This window comes from Metopolophium dirhodum, chromosome 1 (assembly GCF_019925205.1).
Source record: "Metopolophium dirhodum isolate CAU chromosome 1, ASM1992520v1, whole genome shotgun sequence".
Lineage (NCBI taxonomy): Eukaryota > Metazoa > Arthropoda > Insecta > Hemiptera > Aphididae > Metopolophium > Metopolophium dirhodum.
This window is the reverse complement of record NC_083560.1, coordinates 75,581,534-75,599,647: the sequence shown is the minus strand read 5'-3', so window position 1 is coordinate 75,599,647 and position 18,114 is coordinate 75,581,534. Positions and strand designations below refer to the sequence as shown.

The 18,114-nt window shown below is 35.0% G+C and overlaps 1 protein-coding gene across 1 annotated transcript in view; it reads left to right on the top strand.

Annotated features, from left to right (window-relative positions):
* Positions 1–18,114, top strand: part of LOC132934175 (homeobox protein six1-like) — a 58,544-nt gene that overhangs the window by 33,848 nt on the left and 6,582 nt on the right. The window contains exon 2 of the mRNA XM_061000450.1: positions 15,565–15,748. Coding sequence (XP_060856433.1) covers positions 15,565–15,748 — 184 coding nt within the window. The remainder of the gene's footprint in view (positions 1–15,564; positions 15,749–18,114) is intronic.

Genomic DNA, 18,114 nt, shown 5'->3' with positions numbered 1-18,114 from the left:
GAGAGTGAGAGAGAGAGAGAAAGAGAGAGAGCGAGAGAGAGAAAGAGAGAGAGAGAGAGAGGGAGAGAGAGAGAGAAAGAGAGAGAGTGAGAGTACCTATCTTTAATATTATATATATTGTATTTGTTTGCGCCGGCGGCGGTAACTCGACACTGCGGCTACCGCATATACCGTGGTCGGCGGCGGCGGCTTTTAACCGGAGCCCAACCCCCTCGTCGACCGCGGTCACCGCGCGCGCGTTGACCGCGGCGATCCACTCGCCACCGCCGCTGCGCCAGCACGCTTTACCCACCCCTCATATCGTCCCCGGTCCACGATCGACCACCCCACGTATGTATATACGATATCGCTCGCTCGCTCGCTCTCTGTAGCTGGCCGGCTCGCTCGTTCCGTTTCACTCTCTCGCTCGCGTCGAGTGTGCGTGACGCGGTGTGGTCAACAAACAATCAGCCGCCACGTCGTCGTTCCATTTAAAACCGCCTGCACGTACCACGGCGACGTCGTTCATTATATGCGCGACGTGTGCGCCATTTACGCCCCTTCGCCACCCTCACCTCGCCATCACTACATGTGGCCTGCTGCTGCGAGCCTCGATGTGCCAGTGGACTGCGCAGTACGCGTCTTTTCGACTTTCGCGCCGCGTCGCCTGCTGCGGTGCAAAGTGCCCCGAAGTGCATTTTCCGTGACTGCGATTTTCTTTTTTTAAATATTTCATTTCATCCATAATTTAATAGATCATAGTACGTTTAGATTTAGATGCAATAATATTATGGTAAATTCCGCGCATTGAGACGAGAGATCAATGACATCTCGGACGAATATAATATTATTATCGCCAAAACATACTGTTTGTGGACTACTTATTGTTGCAAACTGTTGATGTTTGTTTTCTATTTGTTATGAACCTTGCTTGCAGTCGATATAGAGTTTAGTATTACTGCGCGTGCGTCACAATACACCTACATAACAATAATAATATTATTATTATTATTATTAAAACCCTCATTTTTTGAAAATTTTTTCTTGCACTGTATGTATATTATAATATTATCATTATTATACAGTACCCTCTCGTATAATGTCGTATATATTATGATGGGTTCTTTCCGTACCTACATCATACAATATATAATACCTTATAATTTCAAAACGTCGGAGAATAATAATAAAAAAAAATCACTCCCCTACATACAACGGTTTTCCTTTTGACATACGCACACACCCGCGCGCGCTCTACATAATATAATGTAATGTTATGTGCATCGTGTTATTACATTATATATCATATAATCGTGTCTTATCCATTATACGCATTACATGCAGATATAAATATATATATATATATATATAGGTGTGGAAATGTATACACACAGTACAATATAAATTATAATGTATGCACTTATGATATATATTATATACATATAGTAATATACCGTTCAGTCGTGATAAATAACGGTCTATTGATAATTGCGTCGTCGAGTTATTGGCGATTTCATATATTATGTATAATAATAATTACAATTGAATTAAACTCGGAAAGAAATGAAAAGAATAGAAAAAACACGTTACTATAATATTATTATAATATGTGGCATATTATTTAGGTATATAAGTACCTACTTAATAATAAATTATCTGCATGATATTTTGCTCGAACTGCAGATGTAGGTATATTCTATATTATATTATATTATATATAGTTATCACTGCATTAACCATAATATTATTATGCGTTGATAACGTAATAAATTATTTCTAGGCGTATTATAATATTAAGCTTATAATATATTACTATATAAAACTAATGGCTGAAACTAACCAGCCATATTGCTACAGCAATGTAGTCGTAGATCGTCTTAAACATTGCAGTCTGTACATTATATTATTAAACTCTCTCTGTTTAGAGTATTAACATTATCGTCTGACTTGCGGCCAAAATGGTCTTTTCACAAATTATATTGCGGGGTATTGAAAATATTGAAAACAAACTTCTTTTCGGTATTCGCATTATTGTAGCTCATTGCATGAACTTTTGATAATAATTAAGTGCGGCAAATATTTTATTATACACAGTGGCCATTGTTTTTTTTCTGAGTTTGGTTTACGGGGGATAAAAAGACCGCCCATAGATCGCGTGAAAATGCGAAAAGCGGGTTTTCACTGCGAAATTAATGGATTGCCGAAGTGGGTGGCAACCGGCTGCACCCTCCCTCGAATCACACTCCCACTTTATGTACACCTATATATTATATGTTACGAATCTCTACGGACAAATCACGTTTTCGCGATCAAAAACACCTTGTATACACTTCCATACACCCCCAAACGATATTTAAAGTTTAAACACATTTGAATATTTCGAAAAGTATACGATAATATATTTATTATTTACGTATACAGTTACAGTTTTAATGCGTAGATGGGTACCTACACAATATCATTATAGTGGTTATCGTCGATCATATTATTATGGCATACCTTTATATACCTAGGTAATCATTGACGACTTATAATTATTATTGTGGAAAATAAAGTATATTCTTCTTCTTGCGTTTGCGTCTTATAAATCTAATCTGTTAAATAAAAACTGCGTGCAAAGAATTCGATTCGTACAAGAAACTTATGTGATATCCGTATATTATACACATATTATGTCATAATATATCATATTGTTATATCGCAATATTATCTGTCGATCATATATGCACTGATACATTTTTACAATATTTTGTGTACGATATGTGTTTAGATAGGGTTTGAGGGAGATGGGATAAAAAAAAAATGTCCACGTGTGAAATTTATTTTGGTTTAATACTATAATAATATGTTTATGCCATCTGATATGTCTTAGCTCCCCTATAGTGAAAGCCGGACGAAAAACCTGAAAAGCCGTTTTCCATACGCATATTACACTACCTACCTACCTACCTATATTATAATATATACTAACGTCATCGTATATACTATTATAACCACGTTATGTTATTGTATACCTATACTGTACATAGGTATCGTAAATAATTACCGACAATGCATAATTTGCGGATCTTAACGACGAGGGAAAATACCTATTCGAAAATTGAATAATCTAACGACGGTCGATCGAGTCGGTACATAACTTTATAATACGACACGTATGCTCATTATATACATACATACTTCATAGAACATGATGCGCACTAGTGTTGTATAAGGCTATTATAATCTCTCGTGGAGATTTCGTCACGTGGTTCGGCAAAGACTTTCGGCTAAGAATGTCCGCGTTCAGGCGTTGTTCCGTACAGTATTATATATATACCATATACCATATACCTATATACACGCGGTGTTGATATCTGATATCCTCATTATGACGACGATGATGATGTAGACGATTCAAGGCGGCCGCCGCAATAGAGAGACAGCCGAACGCGCTTCGCAAGTCGTATATTATAAAGGAATCGCCCGTGGTCGCTAATTTGATCGGCTTCGGTCGTGTGTAAGTTATCTTCTTTAGCCCAACGCGTAGGCGTGTGTTGCGGGTATTGTGGGTTATATCGAATAACGAAATTGATTCGTCCGTCCTCGTTTCACATGCGCGTGTGGTAAACCCGCTACGGCGTCCTTTCTATATAGACCCATTGTCGGTCTGGCTCATGATCTGCCCCTATAATTTTTAGTCGGTCCCGACGCCCCATACAAATTTACAAAAAAATTTAACTACCTGCCTTTTAAAAAAATTATTTCATTTATAATCAAAAAAAAAATAAAATAAAATTTATTTTAACTATTAATTATTATTGATGGAAAAAAAAATGTGGGCTCCAATTTAAAACTTTGAAAAATATCCAAGGGACAATTTGGCAATCACCGGATAGGTGGGTGGCCCAGACCTGCCCCATATGACTTTATCGGACTTCTGCGGCCAATCCTGACTTTGAATTGTATAGCCGCGTACGCTGAATAAATCAAGTATACCCATCTATATATTATTATACCAGGTATGCGCCTCGCGAGTATACCGCATCATCGTGGTATGCCGCACAGCTGTGGTCACGGCGGCAACGAGCTTGTCGCTTACGTCCTTTACAAACGTCACATCAAAGGCGATAATAAATTATTAAACGTAAAGGCGCGTGTGCCGTACAACGTCTTGTGGCGTAAAACACAAAATACCTACCCGCCATGCCTCTAATAGTATAATCCGAGATGTCGTGCGACCGCGAGTGCGCACGCGCGCACTTGAGAAGAAAAATACGCATTTGCACACTATTATGGTATAATATTATTATTATACATACGTTGCGGCGCGGCGTGCGCTGCATGTGCGGCCTGTTATATACCTGCGAGTAATATTTTGTGCGCACGTCGCGTTCGGATTAAAGCCGACGACTGCTTGTGCGCGCGTGCGAGTGCGCGCGTCCACAGCGGCGTTGCTGCAGGAATCGCGCGCGCGGCCGTGGATTTATAGTACAATAATAATAATAATAATAACAACATGCACGCCGGACGGACTTTGCCGCCGCAGCGCGCCCGCCGCCGCAAAGACGCGCGGCCTCGTGACGACGCGTCGTAAGCCGATTTATTCACGCAGATTATTCGACGGCGCGTGCTCGTGTGCGTGCGGGTAGACGAGCGCGTAATAAATCGGCCGCCGCCGCCGCCGAAGACAACATCGGACGCGAAAATTATCGCCAGATAAAAACGAGTTCTCGGTCGGTCGGCAGCGCGATCCTTTCGTTTTATTTATTATATTATATTATTATATATTTTATTTTCCTCTTTTCCCATTTTGTCGTCGTCGTCGTCGTCGTCGTTTGTTTTATTTGTTCCCCTCTATTGCACGTCGTCGTACGTTCTCATACGTTCGCCTCTATCGGTCCCTATCCTGACGTGCGCGCGCATTATTGTACGTTTGAACAATAATAATATAATATTGTCTTCGCACATAATATGTATACAGGATGCTTCACCAACCTGTAAACTCTAGTTTATTCCTTTGATAACGGTTTTTGGAATTTAAAAATATACGCAATGTTATAGTCACACATAGAGAGTAGAGACCACATTTTCAAATTCCAGAGATTTTTTTTACTATAACACGCTTAAGGAGTGGACACTTTGTTTTTCAAATGAAAAGCTATATACCTACCTAATTGAAAATTCAAACAAGCAATTTCTAAGTTATTAAAATGTTTTTATGTTAATTGTTAATACTATAATGGTAATATTCCTTAAAAATTGTTTGACGAAAATATGAAATAGATACATTTTTAATTATCATACTTGGACTGTAATAGTATAATATGTTGACAGATAATAATCTAAGAGGAAAATGTGGGGGGGGGGGGTTCTAATTTAAAAAAGAAGATCGGGTCGCTACAGAACGCTCTTTTAGTAATACAATGAATCTCAAATATTTGGAAGTAAGGTTTTTATCAGTAGGCCTAAAAAATCCAAAAATTTAATTTTGAATAACTTTACTGTAGAAGAAACAAAGGGATGTTCTTTCTTTGTGAGTCACTCTGTATATTTTATATGTACTGTACATAGTTGTACTGTATATGAGCGTCGTCGTCAGTCGACTTAAATTTATACATATTCCTTAGTGCAAGAATATATATATAACAGTGTGTATGTGTGTGTGTAGAGGTATTTAGTGAATATATATTATGTATATGAGTTTGACTTGAGCGCGTGAGTATATAATATATATTATTATAATAATAAATAAATTACGATTAATAAAAAAAAAAAAACGGAACGAAACCAAACCGTCGTGTATGGTCGCGTATGTATTTTATAATGTACATAATATATATTATATGGGCACCTTCATAATAAATTATGTATATAATGTATGTTACACGTATATATATAAGTATATATAAGTATGTGTGTTAGGTACGGCAAATACAATTAATAATCAATTTCGACCGACGTGCGTATTATAATAATATATCGACGCTATATACAGGTACCCAAGGGCGTCCGCAGAAATTGTTAAAGGGGGCAAACAATTTTCCACTGCACGTGATATATTATGTAAGTACTTACCTGTTTTTTAAATGTTATGATTTTATTTTTTTTTTTTAGATAAACGTATAGTCGTATTAAACTACCAGAAAACAACTAAAAAATTATTCGAATTTCACTTGGATCGTTTATTATTATTAGGTAGCTATAATATAATATAATATACGCTATCATAAGGGTTCACTGTCTGTACCGAATCTTGCCTAATTTCAACAAATTCGTGTATATAAATTGAATATCGATTTGGAAACTATTTATGTCGTAAATCATAATAGGTACACTATAAACATGACCATTGGGCCATCGAGGGGGGGGGACTTCCTCCCCTATACTATTGCCTCGCCCCCTTTCAGCCTACACTAACTAGGCATGTTGTAATACCTAATATGCTCAGCGATTGTAATAAATAATAATAATATATACATAACAATCGCGATAAAAACGAAAAAGTTATGATGTATTTATATAATATTATTATGCATATGGCTTTTTATTGTCTGAGTGATACAAAATGAATTTAATAATATTAAATATTTAATGTTATACGAAATCATAAAGTGAGCAACAAATAGGTAAAATGACTATAGTAATTACTGTGATAGTTTTTATATTATATTGCGATAAAATATAACAACAAATATTGGCCCTTGGACTGTCGTTTCGTAAATATTACTATATCAATAAAATATTCAACGTTTCAGTACCATGTACAGTTTTTATCGCGAGGGATGACGTTTTTCCGGGTATTGTAAGCGTTTTATGCGATCGAATATCACTCTTCCGGAAATACCTACACAAGTCGCAGCAGTGAAATATCGTGAAGTATTCGGGTCGTCAAGTTTTCGGGTTTATGTTACGATGTAGACGATGATTATAATATTTTATGACAAATCGTGTCGCGCTTTCGATCACGACTCCTGCAGGTGTGTACCTACGTCCATAATGGGTCGATCGATAGAGAGCACGAGTTTTATTAGATACATTTCGAGAACATTATACAACGCGCATAATAATATTTATAATAATAATAATAATATAATGTAGGTAAGTATCTATTTTAATATAGGCAGTAGGCTTGCGACACGCAATGCGCCAGAGTACCTATCTATCTATGTATTATAATATGTATTATGCCGCTTTTATTACTTGTTATATATTCGCATCGGTATTGAGTGGTGGATGATGACGATGACGAGGTCTGATCCCCCCTCCCCCCTTCGACCTCTTTTTGCCGTTTTTACACTGCATTTTTACCTATATATATATATATAGTTGAAACGGTATCCACGGCAACGATTGTCACGGCTGTTGGACACACACGCAAGTACTTACCTACAGTTTTCCACGCGGAATATTATTATACCCATGTCATAAGTGTATACAGTAAAATAAATTGAAACCCATTTCGTTGGCGCAAATCCCCGTTATATGTATTATATACCCGATTAATAGCCCCCTCCCCCCCCCCCCAAAAAAAATGCATCTGTCGCTCCGACATTCTAAACTCTACGTATTCGCGTCTTTTCCGCATTTCGAAAATAGATAAACAATTAATAAATTATGTTGTGAGTACGCAGTTCTGCAAATTTTTACTATACCGTTTACGACGTACGCCTATGAAACCTTGCGTATACGATGTGCTTGTAAAACTGTGTATAGTTTAATTAATACTTATATTATGATAAAATGCTATCGCTTAAAAAATTCAATTCCATATAATTCAGTTATGTATAGAGTTGCTGAATTATGTACTGCAACAGTATAGGCAATACGCGCACCATGTAACTCTAATAATAAACTATAATTAAACCATTAATAATATCACTAAATCAAACAGTATGCATATTATTTAGCTTTAATATTTTGTTTAAAAAAACAAAAGTTTTATATTAATTAGAGTGATTATGTTTTTTTTTTAAATATACACATTGTATTCTAAAATAATGTTATTGAGATGAGCTGTTATAAGACATCGACCATTGTGTATCAAAACGGTAGCTACCCATCACCCATATCATATAATTTAATATATATAGTATAGTTAGTAGGTATGCAGTTGCCACCCTTTATAGTATTTTTGATGGTATTAAATTAAAAATTAAAATATTTAATATCAGGTTATATTTGCAGTGTGCGAATGTGCGATATTGCGATTACAAACATGTAATAGTCGAACGTTGACCGAGAACGGTTCTGAGTGTTCTGATTGCAAGCATCGGCCGGTGTCACTAGCTCCCAGATGGGTGACCACCCGAGTTTTAGTGTCAAATCCTTGCCACACGTGATACACGTGTTCCAACCAAACCGTACTCTCGCTAACAGTAAAAACAGGCCTATGTTACCGCGAGTTAATTAATAATAAAAACAATATTGAATAATACCTATTGACTATATTATATAGAACGCGCGTATAGAAAATATCGTATTAAAATTATAATTTCGGTGGTCGTGACTTTGCAGCGAACTTACATAATAATGTTATTATTATTACGGTGTGTTAACCCAAAACTGTCAAGTGTCAAGGTGATTCCGTGGAATAGGTAACACAATGGGTAAATGGGTGTCGACCGACATCCCTATAAAATAAGCAGCGGCGGTGACCGCGACATACTTATATTGTATTGTTATAATTTATAGTCTTTACAGGGGATATAGTATCTGTTATATGGCGAGAATATTTGTTTATATATTAATTTGGCATCTCTTCCAGCAGTGAACACATTATATACTTGTACGTATGGTAGGTAGGTAACCAGTGTAACCTCCCCTAACGGACACCTTTTAAACAGCGATCACCACCTCCAAATAGCTTCTACGTTTTTTTGGGATGTTTTAATATATTTTCTAAAGGTAAATAATGGACACTTTTTCGAATAATTATGCAATGTAAAATTAATTTAAATTGCATAAATAAAATAGCTTAGACAAAATCATACCCATCGATTTGTGTTGGAAATAAAAGATCTAACTGACGACTTATAAATATACATAATGAATGACTGTTCCAGGATTTGTAAATGCCTATGTAAATGTAATTTACCTAAAGTCATATATTTTGACAAAATACACTCAGTTTTTCGTACTGCTGATTGAATTCCCTGCTATTAGCGGACAAATTTCAGCTATGACCAAGAGTCTCCTTCATAGAAGACATATTTATTGGAGGTTTATCCGCGCAATAAAAATAAAAATGACGCGAAAATCTTTGCGGAGAGTACGCTGCCCGTTTCGGAGGAGAAAGAGGCGGCGAGATCGCGATACGGTCTGCATAGATATTCGCTTAAATATTTTATGTTTATAGATCGCGCACTTATGATGAGTGTTCCGCGGACCATCCAGACTCACAAATTACTATTGTTTATGTTACCTATATTATTATGACGAGCGTGCAACGGAGTGTAATGCGCATATCACATTATAATGTACGACAAAATATAATAATATATACGAACGACATTTTCGCTCGGAGATATAAATTGGGTCGTGTAATACATAATAAGAGGTACGCGTGTGCGCGAGTGTTGTACAAATCTTGCACGTCATATTATTATTATTATCATACATACAGGTACTCGCGGACATAAGTGCGCGACGCGAATAGGGCGCGATGTCCCTCTCCCACGTCTCGCAGGTATTCGCAAAGTCCCGTATATATTATACGTATATATTGTCGTTGTCGTTGTCGTTGTTGTACTCTGCGACGATGGAATGTGTGTGTGTGTGGAGGCCGTATTTACTAGAGCGCGACCGGGAGCTGAGTGAGAATAATATTAATATATAAGCTCGCGAAGAAACGCGACACCGGACGACGAAAAACTATACGAGCAAGACGACGAGCGCAACTACTAACACGCGCCACACTGTACGCTGCGTGCAATACGCGTGTATTTATTATTATTATTATTATTATTATATTCAGTGTGCGGGGGAGGGGGAGGGGGGGGGGGGCTAATGACGTAGGGGAAGCGTTTCCAATCGAATTAACGTCAACTCCGCCGACCACATATATATATATAGCCCACCCCCACGAGAGTGAAAACCGCGACGCCCCCTCCACTACCCCCCTCGTAACACCCTTTCACATTATTATTATCATCATCATCATCATAACGCCCCTGCGGCGTATACGCGACGATAATAATATTACTGTACGATTTACTTAACATCAACCCACCGCGGGTGTACCTACATAGAAGTGCGTCGGATAATTGTGTTGCTGTTTCGCATGTCGATGCGTGTATGTTATATTTAATTGTTTATCAACGACGCCCGCGCGTATTATTATCATACGGTGAAACCTCCCCTGAGGGACACCTCTAAATACAGGAAGCCTCCAAGAGTGATCCCGCTGCAGCAGTATAATTTAGAGGTTCCGCTGTAATATAATTATTGCGATATTTTATTATAATGTATATACCGCGACAATAACGCGAATCGTGGCCCGATTCAAACCATAAAGTTCCCAGGGCAAAGAAGGTTTCGGAGCTAAAATTGCAAACTTTTATCCCATTGCAGGCATATTAGGTATATATAATAAAATACCGAATGACGGTGTTAAATATTGTGATAACTTTTAGCACACACATTTGGAACTGATAAGCGAATGCGATCCGCAGTTTACTGCAATAATTAATATAGGTACACGAAAATCGATAACGATGCACCTACGTATATAACTCGCGAACGAACGATCATTATTGTTATTTATAGCGAAGCACTGTATACAGTTTTATAATTTTTTTCCAAATCAACATTTTTATTTTAAAACATCAATTCTTTTCCCTTTAAACAAACGCATCAAAGACCCACCAAATTAGAATTTCTCATATTTTGAGCTCATTAGCCGCTAAAAAATACGCGTGGCCCGGGGAAGATGTCCTTGATGCCCTCCGTCAAATCCGACCATGATGTGAATAATTTGCGGTTGAAATAAAACATACAAAGTCCGTGAGTGTACGAGGTAAAAGTACCTGTGTATTATAAGCAGACATAAGCGTGCGCGATTAGAAAATATAACCGTTTATAATATATATTATTATTTTACATAGGTACCTAATAGTTAAGGGGCGACGGATCTCGATTAAACGAAACCTAATTAGGTATAATATAGGTGGGTACCCATAGTGCGGATGAGACGTGTGAATTATCGCAATCGAAGCATCGTGCAGTTATTAATTATCTACGTATATTATATAATCATTATTATGCATATTAATATTATAATTTAATCTCTTTCGATTGCCATACTAATATTATATTTCGTCTGGAAATAATATTATGTTGATAACCGTCGATTTTCGGCGCGCTAATCGCTTTAAAAATATAATATTTATACGTGGTCAATGGTCATCTGACGACTCTCGACGGTTGAAGATTAACGTAATACTATTATGCTCTCGGCGATGCAATACAATTACATTTTATTATTATAATCATGCAATAATATCATGTTATAACACAACCGCGATGCAGTTACCGTGGTTATCGTTGGAGCCGTCGCGTTATAAAAACTGCACTGCAGTTCGTGCGACACACCGATATACTGCATATTGCACATCATAATAATAAATGTCATTTAAAGTCATCATGATACAATGGTCATTATATGCGGTCGAGCGGTATTCGAGGGCAAGGGCAAATCGTTTATTAATAATAATATATTATTATGTAGTATTGCCAAACGCGTCGAGGGATAATACGCCATATTATTATGCAGTATTTGTTATATATATTTATAGGCTTTGGTTCATTGCACTCGTTTGCAGCTGTCATCCGCGAAACGTATTTTAGATATTCTAATAATTAATTAATTATGTAGTATATTATACACACACGCGATTATCGTTGGACTTTTCTGTTTTATCAAACCATTAGAAACCGCAGTGGTGGAAAATGCCTGTATTGAATCTGCAGTGTTTCGCAGCTATTATATGTCATAAATGGACTTGAGATATGAATTTAAAAAAAAATGTCAGTACGCACAAAGTAGTATTATACAAAAGATTTTCTTGAAAATTAAACCATATTTTATTAAGCACATAACCGTGGTTCTTGATTTTGTCAATCCGAGAATATTTGTTTTGGATTCTTCAGCCCAACCACACGCTTTCCCGCCACCATTTTTCGGGCACTTATTTACGCTGTAAAAATACCAAAACAACATTTTCGAAATACCATCGTACTATTTACTCGCGTATTTTTAAACGCTTTTGAGTACCTCTAAAATACATTAATATTACATCCAAATGATACGCAATAAACTACAGTCATAGGTACAAAACAATATTGGCTTAATTCGGTCCGTCCTGGTTATCGAATTCTCCGAACTATTGCGTATGCATAATATTATGATACCCATCGAATTTGTATACATCACGAATCACAGAAGCGTAGCCAAGAGATTTTTTTTTTAAGATGGGGGGGGGTGGTGGTGTTTTAATTTTATATTTAAAAATATTAATTGTGCGGGGGCCTAATAGCTAATAAATTGTGTATAGCTCCGAGCTGTACACAGTACACACTCTATTGTAGTCATCGATGTTATATCAATATATTATATGAAATAGAACCATACTATAATAATAATAATATGACAAACAACATAATATTTTGTAGAAATCTGAAGCATATTCTAACAAATAACAACTATAATTTTGATAATATTATATTTTACATAAAATATACAATTGAGGGGTTTCAACGCCCAAAACAGCTACGCCACTGTCTCGACAGTATCATAATAATATGTACTTATAAGTACCTACTGACAATGATTTTGACGTGTTAACGCAATTATTATAGCTGCAGTGTTTAACGTCTGCTATCGGTTTAAACGAAAAATAAACATTATTATACAAGCCTATTATATACCCCACGGTACAATAATAATAATATGTGCAGCAGAATGCGTAATCGACAATAACAATAATAATAATATATTAAAGTGCTGTAGTACATACCGAACACTGTTATTGTACAATCAATATATTATTATATACATTGACGTTTGACTAATAATTATTAACAGCTGCACGTTTCTGCCAATCTGCAGTGAATTGTGATAAAATATAATATGTAATAACTGGACCGCTCGAACGGGCTAAAAATATAAACGCAAATGATGTTTACCTCTAAACGATTTTATTTTTTTTTTTAGTCCCACGTCGCGAACAGTCTGTGTGATTTAATTTTCATTTTTTTTTCGCGTATTATATACGTCTCGCAAACGGCGTACAAATCGTTAAAAAATATACAAAAAAGAAAATACAAACAAACATAATTTATAATAATAATATCTAAGCGTACCTATAATGTATACTTAGCTGGACAAACGCATAACGCTGACGTGTTGTTGGCCATTATTGCCACCTCTATATATATTATTATTATGAGGTTTAATAATCGCACGAAAATATTAACATAATATTTTGTAGAAATCTGAAGCATATTCTAACAAATAACAACTATAATTTTGATAATATTATATTTTACATAAAATATACAATTGAGGGGTTTCAACGCCCAAAACAGCTACGCCACTGTCTCGACAGTATCATAATAATATGTACTTATAAGTACCTACTGACAATGATTTTGACGTGTTAACGCAATTATTATAGCTGCAGTGTTTAACGTCTGCTATCGGTTTAAACGAAAAATAAACATTATATACAAGCCTATTATATACCCCACGGTACAATAATAATAATATGTGCAGCAGAATGCGTAATCGACAATAACAATAATAATAATATATTAAAGTGCTGTAGTACATACCGAACACTGTTATTGTACAATCAATATATTATTATATACATTGACGTTTGACTAATAATTATTAACAGCTGCACGTTTCTGCCAATCTGCAGTGAATTGTGATAAAATATAATATGTAATAACTGGACCGCTCGAACGGGCTAAAAATATAAACGCAAATGATGTTTACCTCTAAACGATTTTTTTTTTTTTTTTTAGTCCCACGTCGCGAACAGTCTGTGTGATTTAATTTTCATTTTTTTTTCGCGTATTATATACGTCTCGCAAACGGCGTACAAATCGTTAAAAAATATACAAAAAAGAAAATACAAACAAACATAATTTATAATAATAATATCTAAGCGTACCTATAATGTATACTTAGCTGGACAAACGCATAACGCTGACGTGTTGTTGGCCATTATTGCCACCTCTATATATATTATTATTATGAGGTTTAATAATCGCACGAAAATATTAACAATGAATGGCTTGGTTTTGGATTCGTGAATAAAAACTGGTTTTCATGTTTTTTTTCGACTTCGTCCACACACTCTAAACGACGACCCACAATATTATTATAATGATAATGAATATTATACACACTCGCGCGTTATAATGACCGGTTATTGCGGGCTATACAATAATAATATTATACCAGATACCCGGTATTTGTGCGTGTGTTATGTACTAGTATAGCTGTGTGCGAGTAATATCCTTTTTACTCGCTCTGGTGTATAATGTATCCGCTACTACAATATTTCAATGACTATAATATATATAGTCGTCTATATTAGAAGGGATGAAAACGGGGCTCTGAAAAACAATAATATGAACTTATAAAATAATAAATACTTCCACGATATTACCAGTTAATTACCTAAAGACATTATAAAATAGATTGTTTTTCTTGATCCCTATCGGATGTGAAATAAGCATTAAAATAACATTCATTTAGCTTACTTTGAGACATTTTTACCTATCTATATCTATATGACCGTCCTCCGATTCACCGCCATAGAATATGTTGAACTATACTATAATTTACCAATAAGTCTTAGTCGATGGTGTCATTTAGTATTTTTTAATTTTTTTTAGTACCCATAGGTCCTAGATACCTGAATACATAATAGATCAGATAACATAATATTTTTGACGAGATTTGACCATTTTGGTTGTAATATACTGGTATATTATGTATTTATGTAATACATTGACTACATTAACATTTTCGTTTCAATTTATTTGGCATATTTAATCATGGTTACTTCATTGTGAAACTAAAAAACTTGTAAATACTAAACAGCTACATATTGTGATATTATGTATAAACATTTTAAATAAAAAAATATAATTTTTTTATAGTTATAATTTATTGCGCTTAGTTAACAATGAATTCTATATTATAATTTAAACAACTTAAAATACAGTTGCGTGAAATTAATATAAAAAACATAAACCCTTGTGTAAGTTAGTGTCTTGATAAATTCACATATTATAATAATATATTGTAGACAAAATGTATCATTATCACATAATATTATTATGGTTTTGTATACATTTCAATTCGCACATTTTGCTAGGTTAACAATTCTACTACCCCTCTTCCCTAAAGTGACCAATCAATAGGCACATACCTAGACAATTCGCCATTACATAAAACTTACCATTTCAACATAATAATAATTTTGTTGTAATTGTTATACACGTCTTATACATAGTTACACGCACCACACTTTATCTCCACGTTTAATCGGCGTCGTATTTTACACGTTTTTTTTGCTTTTTTTCCAGTATGTCCGGTAGCCGGAGTCCCACGGGAATGGGTGACGGATGCGAGAAGATGGTCGGCGGCCCACCGTCCAACTTGGACTCAAGTTCGTCCGAATCCATCGACGGGGACAACATGAAGTCCCACATACACATGCTGCACAAACCCAGCGCGATATCGTTCGGACATTCGATGATCACAGGCCAGGTAAGATCGCACAACTAAGTTCAATATTATAATACTAATATAATATATAGACAGTAAATGTATATATTATGATGATGATATGATATAACATAATTAATATTCTGCCCCTATACATCGGGATGGATAAGAATACTTGTCTATACAGTATATAACGAATGCTATATAGGTATCTATAATACTTGTCCATCACAATGGTATGGTATTTTACTATGTGGTATTACCTATATAGGTAGTCGGTTAAACAAAATACCATGCGGAAATAAAAGCCAATGAGTGACCCACGTGAAGTTAGCATTACAGTGTTAGCGGAACTTTTAAAAAACCTTCCAACAATGTTCAAATAGACTTGTCGGACATGTTGGAATTTGCTGGACCCTCCACTTTTTAACTATCACATGGTACATTTTGTACTGCCAACTTCACATCTAGCATTACAGTTTTTCTTTGTGGTTATTTTTCAATGAAACTTTTCAAACGGGTAAAAATATTTTTACTACCTGTCGCCGTCGTCGTGACGGTCACCATAAAAAAATTAAGACGCTCCATGCGTTTAATGTTTTCATAATTCCATAGGTTATTATTATTTCGTTTCGATGTAGATATATAATATTTTGTCATGTTATAATGATCACTATGTAAATATTGTAAATGACACAACGACGGCCGTGCCGTGTCGGATCGGCGTAAAAATAAAATATGATTAAAACAATAATGCGATGACGGTGCAGCCGATGGTAAAAATAAGAAGAAAAAAATCGTGACCGGAAACCGTTGTGTTGGACGCTGCGCAGCTGTTTCCTTTTTGGCAAATACAATCGGTTTGAACGATTGCCAATTATTGTAAATACGAATCGGCCGCGTGTGGCCTACAATTATTATAATATACAACACTCGACGGCGATGATGGTGTTGTTAATAATTATTTTAACGATAATATACATAATAATAATAATACAATGTTGTATTATTATATTCGGCAAACAATCAAAACCCGGCGCTGTGCATCACTCTATAATAATATTATTATTATTATTATTATTATTATTATTATCGTGTTGGCCGAGCGTATACGTTTTCCGGAGCAGCCGACGCGAATCGTACATTAAAGTTTCAGTGGTTTCACGATCTCAATCTATTTGCGCGCGCGTAAACCGTAGCCTGCCATATAATATAATATAACAGAAACCAAATGGGAAAACATAATATTATTGTGATATTGTGTGCACGCGAAATACGAGTCGAACGAATTTTGCATTAAATTTTTTTTCTCCATGCTCCTTGCGTAAATTGTTTCGCATTCGTTATCATCATGTCGAAATGGTTTCTTTCTAAAAGCGAACAATCACTTGCTCGATGAAATCCACCCTAGCCCAACTCAATTAAAATTTTGATTTAAAAATAATCCGTCAAGTTAATATGAATAAACTTTTTTTTGTACTTAATAAAGTTAACGCTTTTTTTTTAAATATTATCTTTAAACTTAGCGGGTTAATAATTGTATTATTTGTGATTTGTCTATACTACTAACATCTAACTTTACGATTTTGTGTTAACTTCACTTAACTCGAGTTCATTATTTTCATTAACATTCCCACCTTCGAGCCTTTTAACTTGTGACTCGTTTGATGTGTTTAGCTAGGCTCTTGCGTATAATTTACACGGACGATCGTTGAATCGTGTACTTACACACTTGTCGATCGCGTATAGTTCTATATTTAAAATTAATTGAACATTTAAACGTATAATATCCCTGCTGGAATGTATGCGAGTATAAAATCAAGCCAAAAGTTTACACCATTTATCTGTCGTCTAGTGTAATCATTACTAAAGGTCAATTCGATTTCGAAAGAGTTTTGTTATAAACGTGCAGCATTGTATAAATGTATATAATATTATTATTATGGGTAAGTACCGTCGCGGTCGTCGTACGAAACATACCTTTGGCTTTCATTCAGTATAACTCCTCGATAGAACAACTCACTTGTTAAATTTTTTTATCCGGAATAGGTTCCACATTACAATATATTGTAGTGTTGCCAATTTATTTTAGTCTTAGTTGAAATACTTTTCAATATAGGTAGTAAAAAGTAATCAGAATTATTTTTAAAGTAATAAATTTTAAAAATAATCACAATAAAGTGTATTCTATTTTTTGAATACTTTGTGATATTGTTTATACAATATTAGTTGAAATAATAGAATAAATAATTTTAATAATATAATACATCTAAAATTATAATTTTAACAAATTTTTTCAAACAATAATTTCTGAGCCAATGTAAATTTTTTGAATATTTTATATTTTGTTCAACATGAATACCCAAACACCATAACAACAATTTATTATCAAATCAAAAAAACAATAA